This window comes from Sciurus vulgaris, assembly GCF_902686455.1.
Source record: "Sciurus vulgaris genome assembly, chromosome: 15".
In the NCBI taxonomy this organism is placed as follows: Eukaryota; Metazoa; Chordata; class Mammalia; order Rodentia; family Sciuridae; genus Sciurus; species Sciurus vulgaris.
The window spans coordinates 67,701,793-67,723,181 of NC_136476.1; the positions used below are offsets into that span (position 1 = coordinate 67,701,793).

The 21,389-nt window shown below is 39.5% G+C and overlaps 1 protein-coding gene across 3 annotated transcripts in view; it reads left to right on the plus strand.

Moving 5' to 3' along the window:
• MUSK (muscle associated receptor tyrosine kinase) overlaps nucleotides 1-21,389 on the plus strand; it is a 111,694-nt gene that overhangs the window by 57,585 nt on the left and 32,720 nt on the right. For all 3 annotated transcript variants that reach the window (XM_079112629.1, XM_079112628.1, XM_079112630.1), the window contains 2 exons: nucleotides 7,023-7,182; nucleotides 18,773-18,779. In XM_079112629.1, the coding sequence (XP_078968755.1) occupies nucleotides 7,023-7,182; nucleotides 18,773-18,779 (167 nt within the window). The remainder of the gene's footprint in view (nucleotides 1-7,022; nucleotides 7,183-18,772; nucleotides 18,780-21,389) is intronic.

Below are 21,389 nucleotides of genomic sequence, written 5' to 3' on the forward strand. Positions count from 1 at the left end.
CCTTTCTTTGTAATGCACAGGGTTTGAGTACCTTAAGCCCATCAAACTAACTTTTTAATCCTTTACTACACAGTAGGAGACATATATCAACTACAGCTTATCCTACCTATGGCACCCTGTCATTCATTAAAGAGATATGGTGCATGTCCAAACCAATCCTTTGGGTGGGGTAAGAATGACTCTCAGAATAACTAACCAACACAAACCTTGTTAAGTCACCCAACTGGTGCTTGGTTATTTTCATCTTCCACCTCCTACAGGATAGTTTTTTTGGTATCTTGGTAATAGTGAACATAGGTTATCAAATTGCACTACATTAACAGTAGCATATTAGAGACAAAGGGGTGTCTCAAATTGTGTTTAATGCAAGTATTTCAACAAGAAAGTGGAGGGCTTTTTATTTTCTTATAGGCAGGCAAAATCTTTTGGTATAATTCACATCACATTAAATTTCATTTTCACCCAACCTAAGGCACTTTCCTTCATGGACTTGAGTTATTGCATATCCTTTCAACATTGTCCTCTCCAGGATTACATGAGTTTGCTAGAGCTACAGTAACAGAACAGAATGAATGGAGTGACCTAAACAACAGAAATTAATTTTCTCACAGCTCTGAAGATTGAAAATTCAAGATCGAGGTGCCAGCCAGGCTGGTTTCTGGTGAGGTCTCACTTCCTGCCTTGCAGATAGTTTCACATGGCCATCTTGCTGTGTCCTCACGTGGCCATCTCTCCTGGTGTCCTGGTGTCCTGGTGTCTACAAGGATAAGACCCCAAGTCCCATAGTGTTTTTTCATAACACAGTTCTCATTCCTAAATGGCTTTGATTCCTCTCCTTTTTAGACTGTTATAGGGTTTCCTCATTTGAATTAAATAGCATCTAAAATAAGGGCAAATACTTTGGAAAAGCAAAACAAAACATTAAAAACTTAGCAACTTTAGGAAGAAACTCTATCATTCGTGTGTGGCATATAAGCATAGAATTCTGCAGCATGAAAGCAGCATATGCAAGATGACGGATAGGTTAACTTTGTGGTGATCATTTCACAATGTATACCTATATCAAAACCTCAAGTTATAACCTGAAATACAGACAATTTCTATTTGTTGGTTATGCTGCACTAAGCTAAAAAAGTAAAAATAAAACTTAAAATAAAAAAAAGAATTTCAAAAGATAATGCTGTGCTCTATGCTTGCTCCTGCCCTCTTTCCTCTGTGTTGCAGTGTGTCCTAAGAAGACTGGTTGGCTGTAGCCTTGAAAAATGAGAACTAGGACACAGGGCACAGGAAGAGGAAGGAGAGGGGAGGGAAGGGTGTGGAAAACAAACCGAGTCCGTGTGTGAAATTTTGGTAAGGTGTAAAACAGGAAAGAGGTAGAGATGCCAAATGTTATGGCTACCAATAACAAAGGACATCTTATATTTTCTTGCAAACCTCCAAGGCCTTCAGTTCATTCATTCTCATGTTGGCTTCTGTTGTTTCTACTGAAGGTTTCTTTCATCTTTTTCTGATACCTAAACAAAAACACTTTCTCATAATTTGTTATTGAAATTGGTTCATCTTATCTGTCCTATATCCCTTCAGAACACAGTGAGCAAACAAATTACCACTTTATCACCTGTAACTCAAGCCACGATAGAAAGAGAATTAGATGCCAAGTAAGCTGACTAAGGAATGTCCCTCTTCAGCTAACAGATTGGGGGAGAGTCCATTTGCCACTAGGACATGGATTCCTCATGTGGATAATGACAGACATCAGGTGGTTGTAAAGATGACCTCTAGTATAGCATTAGGACTAAGTTTCTCTAATTCTGTTAGGTTATAATGAAGCAGCACATAGTCCCTGCTCTTCTTTACCGCTCTAATTAAATTTCAAGTGTCAGTTGAAACCGAATCCTAGTTGGCAGTGTTGTTTTGTGACTCTTCTGTGAAGCTGTTGCAGTTGGCTTAAGTCTCTCAAGGTGGCATAAAGATATGCTAAGGAAATTGGGAGGTTGACATGAAACTTTACTAATTGGTCTAACTGTAATAAAGAAATGGTTAGACATGCTGTTTAAACTTCGGTATTTTCAAAAGGCTTGCATGAGATTAGAACTGGAAAATACATGATCATTCTCTGTTGGAGTTCAGGAATAATAAAAGAGCCCCAAATTAATCATTCAAGATATGACTCATCAAAAGTAGAAGGCGAAACAGATCTCTCCCCTCTGAGGTTAAAACAGGAATAAAATACACTACCAGTGACTTTGGTTCAGGAAGAAAGCAAAAGTACATCCGCAGTTCTTATGGTCAGAGAGCATGTGTTGTTCTCACTGCCAAGTTCTTGGTAACACTACCCAAGCCCAAACCGAAATCCACATGCCATTGCCCATATGACGCAAACCACAGGAAATGGAGGCAATTTCAGGCCTTGAATGTTGTGAAAGGAGCAGCGACTCTGAAAGTGTGGCCAAGAGAACACGAAGGAGCCCACAGCTCTGACATCGTTTTGGGGCTTTGGATGAAGACAGATATTGAGCTGGGAGACAGTTGGCACAGAATAAAACAGCTCAAACTCTGACTGTAGGAGCTCGTAAACTAACCCCCCAACATGCTCCCTAGGACTTGGCACTCAAAAAAATGGGACTGATCCTCTTCCCCAACCCCCACCCTTGTGACATGCCAGTGAATTAAAACCCTGGACCTTTAGCCCAAGAGCTGGAGAAAGTCAAGCAACATACTCCAAAGTGATTAAGAAATCTTTTGCTTTCTTCTATGGAAATGCCATTCATTTTTCATGAACAATCGTAGTCACAGATGAACTTCAGATGGACCAGTAATATTCTTTTCCTTTTGCAATATTGGATGTAGTAATTTGATGTGACTAGAACACAGCTTACTTTTTAAAATCATAATCCTTGTAATTTTTATAAGCAGATTTAAAGTTATACTAATAATACCTCTGATATTTAGGCATTCAACTAAAAATTTAGAAAAATTACATGTCTCTTGCTTTGTCCAATAAATGTAATTCCTAAGACACTTTAAAAGTTGAAATATCTTAATTTAATAGAGGAATTTTATAAAATAAATAGTCAAATCATTTAGGTTGAAGATTGCATCTTTTAATATTCTTAAAAGGTGACATCTATATTTTATGCAGATTTTTTTAAGGCAGTATTTTTTTTTTTTTTTATTTAAAGCATATGAGCTTTGGAGTCATTTATCTTACTATCTGGTAGAGCCAAATAATTACAGATAACATAAGTCTTATGTGGAATAATTCAGCAGCCAGTTTGAAAGAGGCCAGCATTTTTTTTACTATGTTAATCAAAATCAATATGCAATGTCTTTCAGTTAAAAATGTATTAATGATACATAAAAACATTCTACAGGTCAAAAATGCTATATCACCTTCAAAGAGTTTTTAAACACACTATTTTAGTGTGTTTAAAATATTAAGACTATTTGAAAGGACTTCCAATTTTAATGCCTCTTTAAAATTTTATTATTTTTTCCTCTCTATCTTTAAGGTGTCCAACATAGTGAAATGATTACTATGGTCAAGCAAATTAACACGCCTGTTGCCTCACAAAGTCATCCTTAATGAGAAGGACAGAATCCCATCCCCAGAGCACAGAGTTGTGTATCTGGCTCCTTCAAGGCAGAGGGCCTGAGTGACTTGCAGAAAATAATGTACTTATTGTAAACACCATACAAAGTAACTTTAATAAGGACAGTCATCCCTCAAGGACCTTGGGGGATTGGTTCTAGGACCCCTGTGCTTAACAAAATTCCTGAATATTCATGTTCCTTATATAAAATTGACTATTATTTGCATGTAAGCCTATGCAATCCTCCCATATGCTTTAAATCATCTGTAGATTACTTATAATACCTAATAAAATGTAAATGCTGTGTAAACAGTTGTTATACCATATTGTATAGGGAATAATGACAGAGAAAAAAAACTCTGTACATGTTCAGTATAGATGCAATTTTTAAAAATATTTTCAACCCACAGTTGGTTAAATCTCAGAAATGGCACCCACAGCTACAGAGGGTCAATTGTCCTCTGTATTCCTTGAGCATACCTTGGTGAAAGCTCACAGTGATAATCTGAACTTGTCCCTTTGATCTTTTAAAGCGGGGAGGCAAAAAAATCAAATGGAGGGCAGAGGGTTGTTTTCATTTTCAGATCATCAAAAATACTGAACTGTTGGTCAGGATGATCTATGAAGAAAGAAAAACAAATTCAAACTATGACTAACAAGGCCTGCTGTGCATGAGTCACTAACTGAATCAAGCAAGGTCTCTGGACACAGGAGGAAAAGCACTTAGGAGCCACGTCATGATGGAGCAGTGAGCCTCCCAACTTGCTGGTCTCCTCACCAAACTATTTCAACACCTGGATGGAGTCCAGGAGAAGAGAGCTCAGGCAGCTGAAAAATTGCTTCTCTGTCCTACAAGGGATGTTTTCAGTGACCTTGAGGAGGGGTTTAACAGTGGCTTTCTTAGGTGTGAACATGAAAATAGTGGGAGTCTAAGCAGCACAGTTGTCTCCAAGGCATCGCGCAGCCTGCTTCTTGAAGGAGAAAACCAGATTGCAAAGGAAGAAAACAACTGCCCAAATTCCACTTACACAAACTGAAGTGGGATTATTTTTTAAAAGCAGAACATAAAATACAAAACAGCATAAAGCATGTCAATTGAATATAAGGTTTGCACTCATTAGCTTTTTTTCTCATTGCTGCTTTGTATTCAAATCCAGGGGAAGTCCAAAAGTATACTTTCAATTACAAAACAATTTCTTTGTTTTATCAGTTCTTTCAATCTAACTTGCATGCTCATATCCATAAGGCATGGCATTTCTGATAAATAGGATAGTGATGAATTCAACTGGAATTTCCATCTTACTGTGTGTTTCATAAAAATAGTTCTCTTTCCACTTGAGGCTGCTTATCTGGAGAAAATGCCATAATGCTTGATCTGACCTGGGAAGTTTCCCTGGTTAAGGTAAATTGATACTTACATAAGCCAATTTTTATCATAGGGATGAGGCTAGTAGTGAGGGTAGAGAAGAAAAAGAGAAAGAAGTTCACTGGACAAACTTTCACTGCCTCATTGCTAGAGAAAGCATTGGCGTCCAGGACAGCTGCCGCCTGGAACTAGAGAGAAAGCTGGTCTCATAGCAGGGCTCCCCTCGGGCCGCCAGTCTTTGAAAATCCTCTCTCTTGCAAAATGGAAGATAACTGCTCCAAACTCCTCCTTCTTAGCTTCATTTCCTACTATTAGAGGAATCTCTTCGCCGGCAGCCAAGCTCAGGCTTCCTCTGCCCCAACCTCCAAGTAAGGCTAAGGCATGCCATGAGCTTTTCCTTAATTGTCATTTCCCATGGATTCCCACAGACTGGCATCCTTTCTCCCTTATAGAAATAGTGATTATTAAGGACTAATTTTTGAAAAGATGGTATAGTGCTCAAGAAAACAGTGAAGAAATAACCATTACAAAAAGTGCCACCACCTTAACAGTGGCATTTATCTGACATCTATTTTATCCCTAGTTGGTTGATTTGTTGAGGTGGTTCTGTTAGTCAGCTTTCTATCACTGTGAGAAAACACCTGAGAAAATCAACTTAAAAGGAGGAAAGATTTATTTTAGCTCAGTGATTCAGAGGTTTCTGTCCGCGGTTCCCCGGGCCCTTTGCTTTGGGTCTGTGGCACCACAGCACACCATGGCAGTGGGTGGAGGCTGCTCAGCTCATGGCAGCCAGGAAGCAGAGAGAGAAAGAGGGAAAGGGCTGGGGCCAATATTTCCTTCGATGATGTAACTTCCTTCCACTAGGCACCCCCTGCCAGTGTTTCTACCACCTCCCAATATTGACACAGGATGGTGACCAAGCCTTTGACATATGAGGCTTTGCAGTTATTATTGCTGCTCTTATTTTCTAATGGCTCCTCACTTTTTCTTCCAGGACTGGGGAAGGACTAAGGAATATAATGATTAAAAGCACAGGCTTTGGTATCAGACCAATGAGGGTACAAATTCTAACTGTGTAACCTGATAGAACATGCTGGGCAGTTGTCTTTATCATACAGTGAGAGTAATGATAACTATAGAATAAGTACTGTCAATTAACCTCTCAAAAGTGTGCTAATGATGCATGGATATCCTGACTTTTCAAGGACATTTGATTATCTGGTTTAAGTAGTCCAGCAGTATGAATGCTGTGTCTCAGAGAGACACTTGGCTTTGCAATAATTTTTTAAATATTCATTTATCTTTCTGATATGCATTTATGGAGAAGTGATCACATGTAATAAAAAAAAAAACTCAGCAGTCTGCAGCCCCTTATACTTGACTGTCCCTTTCTTCAAGACATAGAGGAAGCATCTTGGAGGATCTGCTGAGGACATCATCTTTCATACCCTGCATTAATTATCTGTTGCTATCTCACAAACTACCTAAAACTTAGTGGCTTAGCAATAACCATTTATTAATCATCACAAGTGTGTGGGTCAGCCAGCTGGGTTTGCAGATTTGGGACAGGATTGCCTGATCTTGACTAGTCTGGCTCCTATGATTGGCAACTTGACTATGTACTGCTTGGTCCAGAATAGACTTACTCATATGTTTAATGGTGTTGTTGGCTCCTATCTGGAGCAGTGGAGGTAAATGAGCCATGTGTGTTTTATCCACTAGCAGTCTAGCACTGGCTTGTTCATAGGAGGTCACAAGTTTCAAACAAAAGGAAAGCAGGCCACAATATGCAAGAACTTTACAAGTCTCTGCTCCTCCATCCTAAAACACAAGCCAAACTAATCCAGATTCAAAGTGTGGAGAAAGATACTACCTCTTGAGGGAAGAACTACAGTCACTCCGCAAGGTCCTGGGCATGGGGCTGGAAAAGTTTTTGCTACTTTTGCAGTTTACCTCATGCCTTTTGATCATAATCCCAATGCTTTTCCCTTCTAGTTTACTAGTCTAATATATTAGGAAATCCTTGACCTCGTTCTACTTATTTTTTCCCTGTACTCCATCAGGTTTCTTCTGGGTCCATTCAAGAGAGTGTGAAAGACCGAGTGATTGACTCACGGCTGCAGCTGTTTATCACCAAGCCAGGTCTCTACACATGCATAGCCACCAATAAGCATGGAGAGAAATTCAGTACTGCCAAGGCTGCCGCCACCATCAGTATAGCAGGTAGGATGGCCCTGCATGCCCTTTTGGCTCCAGGAGAAGGGAGAGTGGGCACTATTCCACAGCATCTGGCATTAGGAAAAATCTTTTATTTCTTACTCCAGTCCCCTGTGGGCTATTTCCTCTTTCAGGGGACACTCCAGAGGTGACCTAGATATGGATTTTGGCTGATTTGTTGCCTCAACAACTAAATCCTCACATGCTTGTCCAAGTGTTGAGTAACAACTTCAAGGAGATCATTTCTTCTTTCTGCCTCTTTCTTTGTTTCTTTTCTTTTCTCTCTCCCTTCCCTCCTCCTTTTCTGTCTTCCTTCTCTTCTTCCTTACCTCTTCCTTCCTTTTCTTTTTAAAAACTTATTTTCCCTTCCCCTCCCATTTCTTTCTCTTTTTGAGTTATCCAAACTTTCCAAGACTCTCCAGGAGTAAGTTGGCAGATATTTACCATATTTGAGCCAATTTAGAATGGCTGTTTCTTGGGCATCTGTACCTATGAGTAAGGCTCATGGTTTTTCTCTTTCCTGTTTTATTCAAGCAACAGCAGTATATACAGGTATTTTCAAGGAAAAGAGCTGACACATGGATTTCTAGGATATTTGTGCTGTTATAAAGATTTATTTTTAAAATTTAAATGTCCCAAAGGCTTCTGAGAACATTTATGGAATTCCTAGAGATGGAAATAATCCCTGCATCAGGAAATGCCAGGCATGCTATATTCATAGCAGGCTTACTGTCCAAGGATCAGCAGAGAGGTGTTTGGCCCCACATGTAAGGCAAGCACTGGTAGAACCTTGCCCAGGGCCAGCTCCCCAAGCCTGCTGTTTCTTATTACTGTGCCACTTCTTTGATCTTCCCTGATGAGGAACTTTCCAGCAATGTCTATGATTTTTAATATGAAGTCAATAGAAGCTTCAGAGAAATATATTGGGAGTAATAGACAAAAATGGCCCTCTGGGGCATACCCATGAAAGAAAGACTCTAAAACTAAGGCTCCCTGTACCACCTCCTGGGATATATCTGCCTATAGTGTCATGAGACATTGTATGTTATGGAAAATCATTTCTTCCAGAGAATAACAAGTAAAATAAAAGTAAATTCAACTCAATTAAAAAAAAGAACGATTTCTAGTTATACAGTATTTTACTGTTTTTATAGAGCACTTTTACGTGCATTTATAAAATACACTGTATGCAGACCCTTGTGTTGATAAAGTAAGGAATGAAAACTTAAATAAGAAATGGGTCTTGCTTTGCAGGGATTATCAATCTAGAAGGGAAGTTAGCCAGCCCCATTTATATAATTCAGACTATGCTGTATTGTAGAAACATAAAGAACAATAGCAGAGCACGAGAAGAAGAGTTTAAGGGAGTCCTTGGGAAAAAGGTGGCACTTGAACAGAAGATGTGGGTCAGAGGTTGAAATACATTCACCAAGCAGTTCATCAGTTTTCTAGAACATGATGGAGTCTTCAGTGAGGTGAAAAGTAGGAGGAAAGGTTTGAAGTGGGCCTAACCAACTTATGAAATGCCTGGGTATATTTAATGCACTTGTCCATCAGTGGGAAGTCATTAGTTATTTTAGAAGAAGTAAGCGCTCTGGTCAAATATGTCCTTTAGCAAACTGACAGAAGGAAGGGAGGTGTCAAGGGGTTTTAGGCATGGCAAGTAGCTAGGAGACTCTTCCAGGAGTCTAGAAAAGTCTTGAAGTCCTGAACAACAGCTTCAGTTATGGGTACTGAGAGAAGAGGAGGATGCCCAGGATCTGCTAGGAGAGAAATAATATCCATACATGCTTGAATATGGAAGCGGGGTAGGAGAAGGAGTTCCAAAGTTTTTAAGATTTTGAGGAAGGTGTGTAGGACAAACAATAATATATAAATGAAACAAAACATAAGGACATGAGAAGGCCCAGGAGGTACCTGAAATTTCTGATGTGTTTGAATTACCTGGACTCATTCTAGTCACACTATCTTTGTTTTCTTCACTTATTTGATCAATACCTATTAAGTGAGTATATCTATATAATTTAGCTATCTACATATCTAGATAATGTATAAATATGTATATATGTGTGTACACATACCATATATTCATTATATGAAGAGAGAACACATTGGCATATGAATACTCAAACCCAAGCAAATTAATGGATCTGATTTAGCTTAACCTACAATTCCACTGAACAGAAAATTTTGTCACCAATCTTTTTTTTTATTTTTTTTATTTTTTATTTTTATTGTAAACAAATGGGATACATGTTGTTTGTCTGTTTGTACATGGGTTAAAGGCATACCATTTGTATAATCATAAATTTATATATGGTAATGTTGTTTGATTCATTCTATTATTTTTCCCTTCCCCCCCACCCCTCCCACCCCTCTTTTCCCTCTATACAGTCCTTCCTCCCTAACCCTAACACTAACCCCTCCCACCCCCCCTTATGTGTCATCATCCACTTATCAGCAAGATCATTCGTCCTTTAGTTTTTTGAGATTGGCTTCTCTCACTTAGCATGATATTCTCCAATTTCATCCATTTGCCTGCAAATGCCATAATTTTATCATTCTTTATGGCAGAGTAATATTCCATTGTATATGTATACCACAGTTTCTTTATCCATTCATCAATTGAAGGGCATCTAGGTTGGTTCCACAATCTGGCTATTGTGAATTGAGCAGCTGTGAACATTGATGTGGCTGTATCTCTGTAGTATGCTGATTTTAAGTCCTTTGGGTATAGGCCAAGGAGTGGGATAGCTGGGTCAAATGGTGGTTCCATTCCAAGTTTTCTAAGGAATCTCCACACTGCTTTCCAGAGTGGCTGCACTATTTTGCAGCCCACCAGCAATGTATGAGTGTACCTTTCTCCCCACATCCTCGCCAACACCTGTTGTTGCTTGTATTTTTGATAATCACCATTCTAATTGGGGTGAGATGGAATCTTAGGGTGGTTTTGATTTGCATTTCTCTTATTACTAGAGATGTTCAACATTTTTTCATATATCTGTTGATTGCTTGCAGATCTTCTTCTGTGAAGTGTCTGTTCATTTCCTTAGCCCATTTGTTGATTGGATTATTTGTATTCTTGGTGTAGAGTTTTTTGAGTTCTTTATAGATTCTGGAGATTAGTGCTCTATCTGAAGTATGATTGGCAAAGATATTCTCCCACTCTGTAGGCTCTTTCTTCACATTGCTGATAGTTTCCTTTGCTGAGAGAAAGTTTTTTAGTTTGAATCTATCCCAGTTGTTGATTCATGCTTTTATTTCTTGTGCTATGGGAGTCCTGTTGAGGAAGTCTGGTCCTAGGCCGACATGTTGAAGATCTGGACCTACTTTTTCTTCTATAATCTGCAGGGTCTCTGGTCTGATTCCAAGGTCCTTAATCCATTTTGAGTTTAGTTTCGTGCATGGTGAGAGATATGGGTTTAGTTTCATTCTATTGCATATGGATTTCCAATTCTCCCAGCACCATTTGTTGAAGAGGCTATCTTTTCTCCATTGCATATTTTTGGCACCTTTGTCTAGTATGAGAAAATTGTATTTATTTGGGTTTGTGTCCATGTCCTCTATTCTGTACCATTGATCTACCTGTCTATTTTGGTACCAATACCATGCCGTCTTTGTTGCTATTGCTTTGTAGTAAAGTTGAAGTTCAGGTATTGCGATACCCCCAGCTTCATTTTTCCTGCGAAGGATTGCTTTAGCTATTCTGGGTTTCTTATTCTTCCAGATGAATTTCAGAATTGCTTGCTCTATTTCTGTAAGGTACATCATTGGGATTTTAATTGGAATTGCATTGAATCTGTATAGCACTTTAGGTAGTATGGCCATTTTTGTCACCAATCTTGAGAGTCTCATTTCCAGTGATTTTTTTCAATCATTCAAAGATATTCCCCTCCTAGAGTTCTTCCTCCCTCCCTCCTTCCATATCTTCCCCTGGATGGCAGGGAAGAGAGGGAAAGTATTTATGCAATCATGTCTTCCGAACCCCCGATCTCTAGTGAAGACAGCAGCTTGGGAACTTCTGGTTTCAGAAATTGGTTGGGACCCAGAGGAACCTCTCTGACTGACTCAGGCACCTTCTGGGGTAGCATGGCCCTCTGCATCTGAGTTGAATCCTTTACCAAGCCCTGTCTAGAGTCTGCTCTGCAACCACTAGAGAGGCCATTCTGTCTGTCCCCACTGAGGCCCTTAAGCAGGCCTGCCAAATCCCACCTTAGCTCTTTTTGCATTCTTCATGGAGCCTGAAGCAATTTCTGGATCCCTCTCAAAGTACACAAAATGAAAGAAAGATTCCAACTGACTGACTCAGTTCTGCTCTCTACCCAACCGTGACCTGCTATTATGTTTACACCAAGGTTGCCATCTCAAGTCAGGTTAAGGGATCCCTGTAAGGTATTTTGCTTCTAATATTCCAGATAAGAAATTGCAAATCTCCCTCTTCTTTTGGACTTTTCCTTAATTAATCAATAAATCTCCATTCTAAGATTTGGTTCCAGAAAAGGAATCTACAAAATGTGTATCCAAATTCTTCATCTCCCTTCCTTCCTTGTTTCCATGCATACCAAGTTGGAAGAACCAGACAGGGATTCTCTAATGTGGAAAGCTTCAGAACCTACTCATCCTAAGTACAAAGATGATTGAGGAAGCAGTGCTACAACCAGTAAGGAGGGGAACCTAATAAAAATGGCTTTATCTGCTCCAGACAAAGGGATATTCATCCCATGGGCATGATCTTTAAGATGCTGAAAAGACTACACAGCATGATCTTCACCATACTATGTGTAGCCACATGTTCTTTCCACTCCTGTCCCAGCTCAAATGAGAACCTATTCCAACTTCATTACTAAATGGAGTATACCAACAGAGAAATCTGTAATCCTAAAAACATAGGTTCTGATGGTATGAGACAGGTAGCACAGGAAGGCAATATTCTGGGGTGAGGGGTGGTGGCAATTAGCAACAGCAGCCCATGGAAAATAACAGTGTAATGTGCTTGGCGGGGAATGGAGAGTGTGAGCAGCATATGAATTAGCATGTAGCAGCAGAAGTCTTGAAAACTGCAATACCTGGATGCAGATGAAGAGCAGTCATCTCAGTAGGGGGAATGGCCATGTAGTCAGGAACCAGCAATGACTTCACAAGTCAATGGGCACCAGTGTGCTATGGAGGTCAATTTCAGAATGTGGGTAAAATCGGGACCTAGAAGATAAACTTGATACCACCCTAGGCAGAGGTATATTTATAGTAGCTTCTAAAGGGTCATCAGAGAACCTGAGTAGAGTATACAGCATAAAGAAGGGTTAATATATAACTGGGACCTGGAATGTTGCTCTTTTCTGAACTACATGAGCAAGACTTAATTTGGTCCATATACAGAATCACAGTATTGCCCAATATTAGGGATAAAATAAAGAGATGAGAATTTAGTCAAAAACTGGAAAAGACAAAAGGCTTAGAAAGTCTAGAGAGGGTATGAGAGGTCAGAAATATATCTGTGAGTTGGAAATTTGCTACATATCTAGACTTATTACCTGCCCCAATTCATAAAAGCTTCAAGATTTCTCTCAACTCCTCATCTGCTTTTCTGGTTGGGAGTCACTGACTGCTGGGGGATCTGACCCTCTTCCACTTCTCCCCAGAGTTTCCCAGGTAGGTCTAAAAAGGGTACTTTGTGTGCAATTGAATAAGAGCTCTGGAACCTCTGCCCTTTTCTCCTCTAGTCTTTGACCTGTTCTTGTCAGTTAGAACTGTTAGATGTCTCATGAAGGTCCCTCTGGAAACACTTCCAACCTTGGAAATGACCTTCCAACCCTGGAGTGCTCCTGAGGCCAGCCTTGCAGGGAAGTGAGGCCAATCTGATGAAAAAGGAATCCTTGGAGCTGCTTTAACTCAGAAGCATTTCAGATAATCATGGTCTTATGCCCCCCAGATCTCCTGTGCTTGAGAGTGGCATCTGCTTTTCCCTATCCACTCAGCCCCTTTCCTGTGACCTGCGGCGGGGCTGTTCAGAGGTCCAGTCAGACATGGTGCCTCCTCTTGCTATTTTGGCAATGCCTCCTGCCCTAGAACCTGCTGCTGTCTCTCACCTCAGCTGTCCCCATGCCCCGCTCGTGTTGTGTAGTCAACAGCCCCCTCTGTCACAGCCCTGTGTTTCACTTGGAAGCTCTTACTCCATCTGTTTATTTACTCATCCCAGCAGGACAACTGGAAATGGAAAGAGGTGGTCTAGTGCTTAAAATTATATCCAAAGATATTTCTAGGGTTTGAAGGACAGCACAAAACAGGGATTAGCCTTCCTTTCCCCCAAACCCTTCCACGAGTCTGCTCAACTCTCTGTGAGCAGAGATGTGATATACTTCCTTCTTCATCATTTATTCACCGTTAGTCATCGAAAGGAATTGGAAAAGGTTTTGCACCTTCTGCCTGTCAACCAGGAAGTTGCATTTCCCCTCCAGTCACAACCCAAAAGACTCAAGTTACGATTTAAACTCACCAGGATGCTGGTATTTGGCAAGATGCTTTGTCTTTGTCATCAGAACCCTAGGCCCTGTGGTGGCGGCCAGCCAGAGGGCCCATGTCCCTTTAATGAACAGGGTCCTGGAACAGCCAGAGGCCATCAAAACAGACACAGGGATTCAGAAGAACATGCATGTTTGTATTTGCCATTTTCAACAGCACTAATATGTCCTTTATCAGACAGTGAGGTCCCCAGTTCTGTCAGTGCTTTTCCAGTCTTAATGAATAGGAACGAGTCTGTGGTCATACCCTTCCTTTCCTGTTACCCATTTCCTCTTCTACCAATCTCTCCACTGTCTGCAACGCTCCTTCTTTGGATCAACCTCAGGGTCCAGACTTCTGGTTTCTACATTTAAAATGTATATGGCATCATCAGAAATCTGATGTGATGGTTTGGGATTTCCCAACTCTCAAATGGTCAACTTAGTTTTATTTTCCATATTTCAAAGTTGATGTTCAATACTGATACAAAAAAATATAGAGTGACCCTTAAAATCTATGACAAAATTGATAGAGATGATTGAATGTTCTACAACGTTACATACTCTTCCTCATGTCTAATAGCCACGCTCCTATTTCCCTCCAGTGCTGGAGGTAATTTTTAGGCATACGGTGGGAGAGAAGGAGCACATGATCCCCTTTACCACTCAGTGCTTTCAACCGCCATAGGTGAAGAGTGTTCTTATCAACGGAACAGACACCATGCCTTGGAATTTCATGCTGACTTTATCTGGTTTTAAACTGATTAAAAGTATTTTGTTTTTGTTTTTAATAAAGGGTAAGGAATAAATAAGTAACAGACAGTAGCCACACTAAATTGCTACCAGATGTTCTGCAGTTAGGCATAAAAGGTAAGCATGCTTTTACAATCGGCAGCTTCTTGTGTTAGAGCCCAGGCAAGTTTCAGAAAAAGGAAGGCCAAAGTTTGACTGACTTTTTCAAGATAATTTTAAAGATTCTACAAATATTGGGTAACTGTGTCAGTCAGCTTTATGTTGCTGTGACCAAAATGCCTGATAAGAACAATTTAAAGAAGGGAAAGTTTATTTTGGCTCATGATTCCAGAGGTTTAGTCCATGGTCAGCCAACTTTAAAGTTCTTTTTTTAATTTTTTATTTTTACAGACTGCATTTTGATTCATTGTACACAAATGGGGTACAACTTTTCATTTCTATATTTGTGCACGATGTAGATTGACACCATTCGAGTAATCAAACATGTACATAGGGTAATGATGTCTGTCTCATTCTACCATCTTTCACACCCCCGCCCCCTCCTCCCTCTCATTTCCCTCTATGTAACCCAAAGTTCCTCCATTCTTCTCTTACCCACCACACCCCCACCCCCATTATATTTTATATCATCATCCACTTATCAGGGAAAACATTCAGCCTTTGGTTTTTGGGGATTGGCTTATTTCACTTAGCATAATATTCTCCAATTCCATTTATTTACCTGCAAATGCCATAATTTTATTCTTCTTTATGACTGGATAATATTCCATTGTGTATATATCCCATAGTTTCTTTATTCATTCGCCTGTTGAAGGGCATCTAGGTTCCACAATCTAGCTATTCTGAATTGAGCTGCTATGAACATTGATGTGGCTGCATCACTGTAGTATGTTGATTTTAAGTCCTTTGGTATAAACCGAGGAATGGGATAGCTGGGGTCAAAAGGTGGATCCATTCCAAGTTTTCTGAGAATTCTCCACACTGCTTTCTAGAGTGGCTGCACCAATTTGCAACTCCACCGGCCATGTAAGAGTGTGCCTTTTTCCCCACATCCACACCAACACCTATTATTGCCTGTGTTCTTGATCATAGCCATTCTAATTGGAGTGAGATGAAATCTTAGAGTTGTTTTAATTTGCATTCTCTAATTACTAGAGATGTTGAAGACTTTTTCATAGGCCAGAGGCAAGAGAGAATGTCAAGGCAGAAGGGCCTCATGGAGGACCGCTGCGCCATTCATGGCAGCCAGGCAGCAGAGAGGAAGGGGGAGGGGCTGCAGGGAAAAAGATGCTCCTGGTGACCCACCTTCTCCAGCCATGCCCCTCCTGCCTACAGTTACCACCATCAGTCCCTTCAATCCAGGATGGACTAATAAGGTTACAACTATCAAAATCTACTTGTTTTACCTATAAATATTCCTGCATTCACACAGGAGTTCTGGGGGGACCTTATAACCAAACCATAACAGTGGCTATTAGAAATTTTTGAAGTTTAAAAAAAAAATCTAGCTTTGGGATTTGTTTATAATCACTATTTTCATAGACCCCCTCACTATCTCCTAGCCACCACCACCCAGAAAGAAAGAGAAAAAAAGAAAGGAAGGAAGGAAGGAAGGAAGGAAGAAAGAAAGAAAGAAAGAAAGAAAGAAAGAAAGAAAGAAAGAAAGAAAGAAAGAAAGAAAGAAAGAAAGAAGAAAGAAAAGGTCTATAAGAAACATATGGAAGTCCAATGAATAAGGGTACTTCCTGATAGTCTTAATACTCTAGAAACTTCCAGTCACCCTTGAATTAGTTTCATTTCTCTTTGTTTACTTGCTCTTCGAATAGAAGTCTATCAAAGCATCTTATCTCCTCCCAAGTAGTATGGCTAGATTCTCCTTGGCACTGGTTCATCTCCAAGCTGTTGAATCTTCCTTTTGCATCATAAAGTAAGGTCTCTTTCCATACATGTGACCTTAGCTCCTGAGTGTCAATGAGTCTCCACTCATCTGCTATTAGAATCTGTTTTTAATCCTCTAAACTATATACCACTCTCCAGAATTTCCTAATGTCCTCTTCCATCTTGTCTGTCTGCACAGTGGGAGAATTATCATGAGGTTTGGGGCATATAGTGCCACTTTCCCCAGAATTCTGCATTGACATTGAGGCTCATATAGGTTCCAAACTCAGCTAATAAATGTTAGGGCCAGTATTAAAACCCAACAGGTGTAGGTTACCTTAATGGATTTTTAAATCCTCTTGCTGTAAGCATCTGACTACTGACTCTCTCATGGGACACATGAGTCCTTCACAGAATCCTTCAGAGGCCTCCATGTCACACAGTATCCTTATGAGGGAGAATTCACAGTCCCCAGCCCTTGATTCCAATCCCTGTTGGGCAGCCTGTGGTGTCTTACTATTGGGGTTCTTTTGTCTGATGGCCAGTCCTTTTGGTAACCTAGCAACCTTCCATAGCATCCCATGGACTCACAGGAAACTCCAGGGTCCCTGCTGTCTAAGTGATGGGGACCCTCCCTCTGTCCTTAGACCCTATGCTTGTGGTTCTTTTTAGAAAATAATATTATTTTAAAAATGAAAACAAAGACATTTTCCTTGGTTTTAAGTGCTAGTCTCTTAATTCTTCATTGAAAAGAACTGCATTAGATGGTTTATAATCATATACACAAAAACCATTCAAGCATGAGAAAATCTAGAGAAATAGTTCCTCTCCTTGTCTCTGGTTTTTACTAGAATGCTCTCCACCTTCATTTGAAGGCCAAGAACCAAAACTATGCCTGTGCACAGAACCTGCTTAATGGAACAAAGAGGGAGCTATTATGCCCTCTGGTCATTGCAAGGAAAAAATGTCAAGATGTGTGTGTGTGTGTGTGTGTGTGTGTGTGTGTGTGTGTGTGCGCGCGCGCGCACGTTTACGTATTTCTTAGAATCATTTCCCTTAAAAATCCAGAGCATGACAACAACTGGTTTAAAAAATTCAAATATAAGGGGATCCATGCTGTGAATAGTTGAATAAAAATGCCAGTATTTTCATGGAATGAATGCCAAGCATTTATATAGACTAATTCACCCCAAATCAGTTCACCTAATACCAATTTACCTAAACTCACTTTACCTAATTTGTTATCTTCATGACTATGCTTCTAATATTTAAAATTCAGAATTAAAAATGTAACATTTTTCCAGATAATACAGTCAAACAGTTCTGACCTATTTTGTATTTTTAATACTATGGTACACATTATGAATGGTGAGATTGTTATACGTCATTGTGTCTTTTTCTCTTTTATCTGATTTGGAACCCTTATAGGGCTCGTTAGTCAATTTGCTAAAAATGAATTTTTTTTATATTTTTGTAAAAAAAAAACCCTTGAACTACACACTTAAGTTTGCAAACATTGGGTTGTCACCAACCCACCAACCCCTGTGAATGCAAAGGAAACTGACTTTTCCAAGGAATTCATTTTAGAATTCTTAAAAATGCCAAAAGAATAGCACCCAAATGGATCTAAAATCTTCTAAGGAAGCTAGACCTCAACATTCAGAGAAATTCTAATGCAGCGAATTGGTTTTAGACAAAGCATGTTTCACATTTTACTTTTATAATGGGAGTAGGGAACAAGGAGAATGTTGACCATAAAACACTTGGTAAAGAGTGTGAAGCTTTAACTTCTCTAAAAGAAGCTGGAATAATTCAGAACGGATGGCCGTCTTATAGCCTCCCAGGTCCCTCATGCTGTGAGAGGGTCTGAGTGGGGTCACGTAGCTCACCACAGGAGAGGCGCAGCCTCCTCAAAGCGCCCTGAGCTTTACCCCCATGGGCACAACTGGCTACATAATTTGTGGAGTTATTGCAGAATGAAAATGTTCAAAAATAGTAAGTACTTCAAAGAGGAGGATTAAAGTAATGATAGGAGAGTACAGGACACTGTATGACTGACCACCCAGCCCACACACCCCTGAGGCCAGCATGGGTATGGGAATCACAGTTTTCTAGGTCCCTTTCCTCCACTCCCCTCCTGTCTCTTCTCTCTTAACTGTCTTGGTTTCTTAAGGCAAAGGTCCCCTGGTGGCTGATGGAGGGATGTTCTGCCTTGGCTGCTAATGTCCCTGGGCACCTCCATTTGAAAAGAATATAGTTCCCAGGACAGTGTTTTCTCAATCTCCTTTCTCCAAATCTGCCTGTTAATAATGCAGCATCAGACCTCAGCTAGAAACAGAAAACTTGAAAGAGCCTTAGAGATTATGGCATGAAACTCTTTCAAACCGTAAGATGAAAATTTATTAACTTTCTTTTTTCCCCTCTTTTCAAATGTGATTTCCTATGGAAACTTCCTTTCCTGTTAATAGAATGGAGGTAAGAAACTATTTTTATACCAATGTTGTGCTTGCTTGTGTTTTTTTGATGTTTATTAATTGATACACCATTAATCGTCTGCTGTGTACTGAGTGTCGTGTCAGAAACTTTTTGAAAGTTTCTGATTTCTAAGCCTTTTAATGCTCTTACAAGATGATGGCAATGATGAAGATAAGGAGAGGTGGCATCTATTGAAAACTTACTATGTACCAAGCACTGTGCTAGCTTTGTATTTATTGTTTAAATGTATCCTCAAGATATCCCTGTGGAAAAGGGACCATGGTTACCTCTATTTCTCAGAAAAGAAACTAAAAGAGTCTCTTTGAACTGAAGAGTTGCACAGCTAGTAAATGATGCAGTTGGAAATTAAACCCAGAACTGACTCCAAAATGCTCTTTCACTGCTTTTTCCAGGAGATAAGAAAGAGTATCATAACATTTTGCAGTTTACAGTGTTTTAATGCAGTACTTATTTAAATTGATTTTCACAAGAAGTGTAATAACTGTTTCCATCTAATTTTACAAATGAATAAAACTGAAATTCAGAATGATTACTCAATAGTAGTAATGATGAAAATTGCAGCTTAATTCTATGGTACATTTCTGAGCATAACTTTTCTCATTTTGGTATGGGAGAACTACTACTAATGCCATTTTTTCATGTGAGGAATTGGATGCACCAAAAGTTTCCCAGATCACATAACTAGCAAACTACCAAGCCCCCATGTAAACTCAGATTGACAGCAAGAATTCAGATACAAAACTGCTACCCTAAGCTGTCTTACCCAGGTAGCACAGTAACTGGGCAGAATCAAGAACTCCAGTCATCGCCTAACAAAATTTGTTCTAAATCCTGTCCTAAGTCATAGAGCTTTGATGTATTTGTTTACCTGATGAATAAATAGATGCTGAATTACTATGTGGGTACCTGACTCTTGAGAATCCCACAGTGAAGACGAATATCTGCTGAAGGGATATAATATATAATGTAAGATTGACTCCGGAGACTTCCGACTGGTGTTTTCTATGATCTTTTGCATGTGATGTGACTCCTCCTCCTCCAGTCCTAGAAGCAACTTGTCCTATTGCTCATTTGAACAATGGGACAGTTCTTGCTGTGAGCTCCTTTTAAAATTTTTTTTCCTAAACAATAGGTTTAGGAGGTCAAAGGACAAAATGGCCTAATTTGCCTCCATGTCTTGGGTCTAAAATTTGATCACAGTGTAAAATTTGAGGTATATAAGTGTCTGCAAAAATGGAGATGACTGGGTGGGATGGTACACACCTGTAATTCCAGTGACTCAAGAGACTGAGGCAGAAGGGTCACAAATTCAAGGTCTGCCTCAGCAACTTCATGAGACCTTGTCTCAAAATAAAAAAAAATATAAAGGACTGGGAAGTAGCTCAGTGGTAGAGCACCCCTGGCTTCAATCCCCAGTATTAGGGGGAAAGAAAGAAAGAAAGAAAGAAAGAAAGAAAGAAAGAAAGAAAGAAAGAAAGAAAGAAAGAAAGAAAGAAAGAAAGAAAGAAAGAAAGAAAGAAAGAAAGAAAGAAAGAAAGAAAGAAAGAAAGAAAGAAAGGAAGGAAGGAAGGAAGGAAGGAGTTAGAACACTGAAAGTGTGATTAGAGGTAATAGATAGCTGCTAGATAGCTACATAGATAAATATTTTTAGATATATAATATATAGCTTGGGGTGAGGGAGTCCTGTAGATCCATATGCTTAGATTATGGAGCACATCCATAATCTGGGTAGCTATGCTACCCAAAGCCAAGCCAAGTCCTTAATGATCACAGGAACATCAAAGATTATGTGGAAAACTAATAACAATTGTATAGTTTGTATATGTATAGGTTTTCCCAAAGTGCAAAGGTTTTCACAAGCCAGTGGTCTTTAGGCTGTTAGGAAGAAAAAACAAAATTATAACCAAGATCTAGCTTTTTATTTAAAATCCATTTCTTTTCCCCTTCTTGATTGTTTGTTTTTGTAATACTGGGGATGGAACCCAGGGGCATTCTACCACTTGGTTACAGCCCCAGCACTTTTTATTTTTTATTTTGAGACAGGGTCTTGCTAGGTTGCCCAGGTTGGCCTTGAACTTGCAATTCTTCTGTCTCAGGCTCCCCACTCGCTGGGAGTACAGGCAGATACCACCTCACTCAGCTTTTCCTTTTGTTTTTATTCTTTCTTTTGCATTATGTAGCCAACGCCCCCCCTGAATAAGTGAACATTCAATTCTGTTAAGACACTAAAGTTGTTCCAGCATCAGAAATCCAGACAGATGGATTGATTTTAAAAGGATTATTAATAATCTTTATCTCTGAAACTATTTTCATTAATTTTTTCCTTAGTATGCTTTTTCTTAGTTCCAATTTTTTTCCCTACAAAGACGTGTTTTGTTGTGTACTTAGAAGAAAAAATCAAGAATGTCTTCTATTTTTTTTAAATATTCATGGACAAATAAAAAAACAACAGCATTCAATAGTTGACACCTGACACCACTAGAATCTGGATAAATCCTCAGAGTTCCAAGACCTGTGAGAAATACTCAGTTTTTACAAGATGTGGTTGTTTCCGTTAAGTGAGGAGGGTCATATCTGGGCTAACTCATC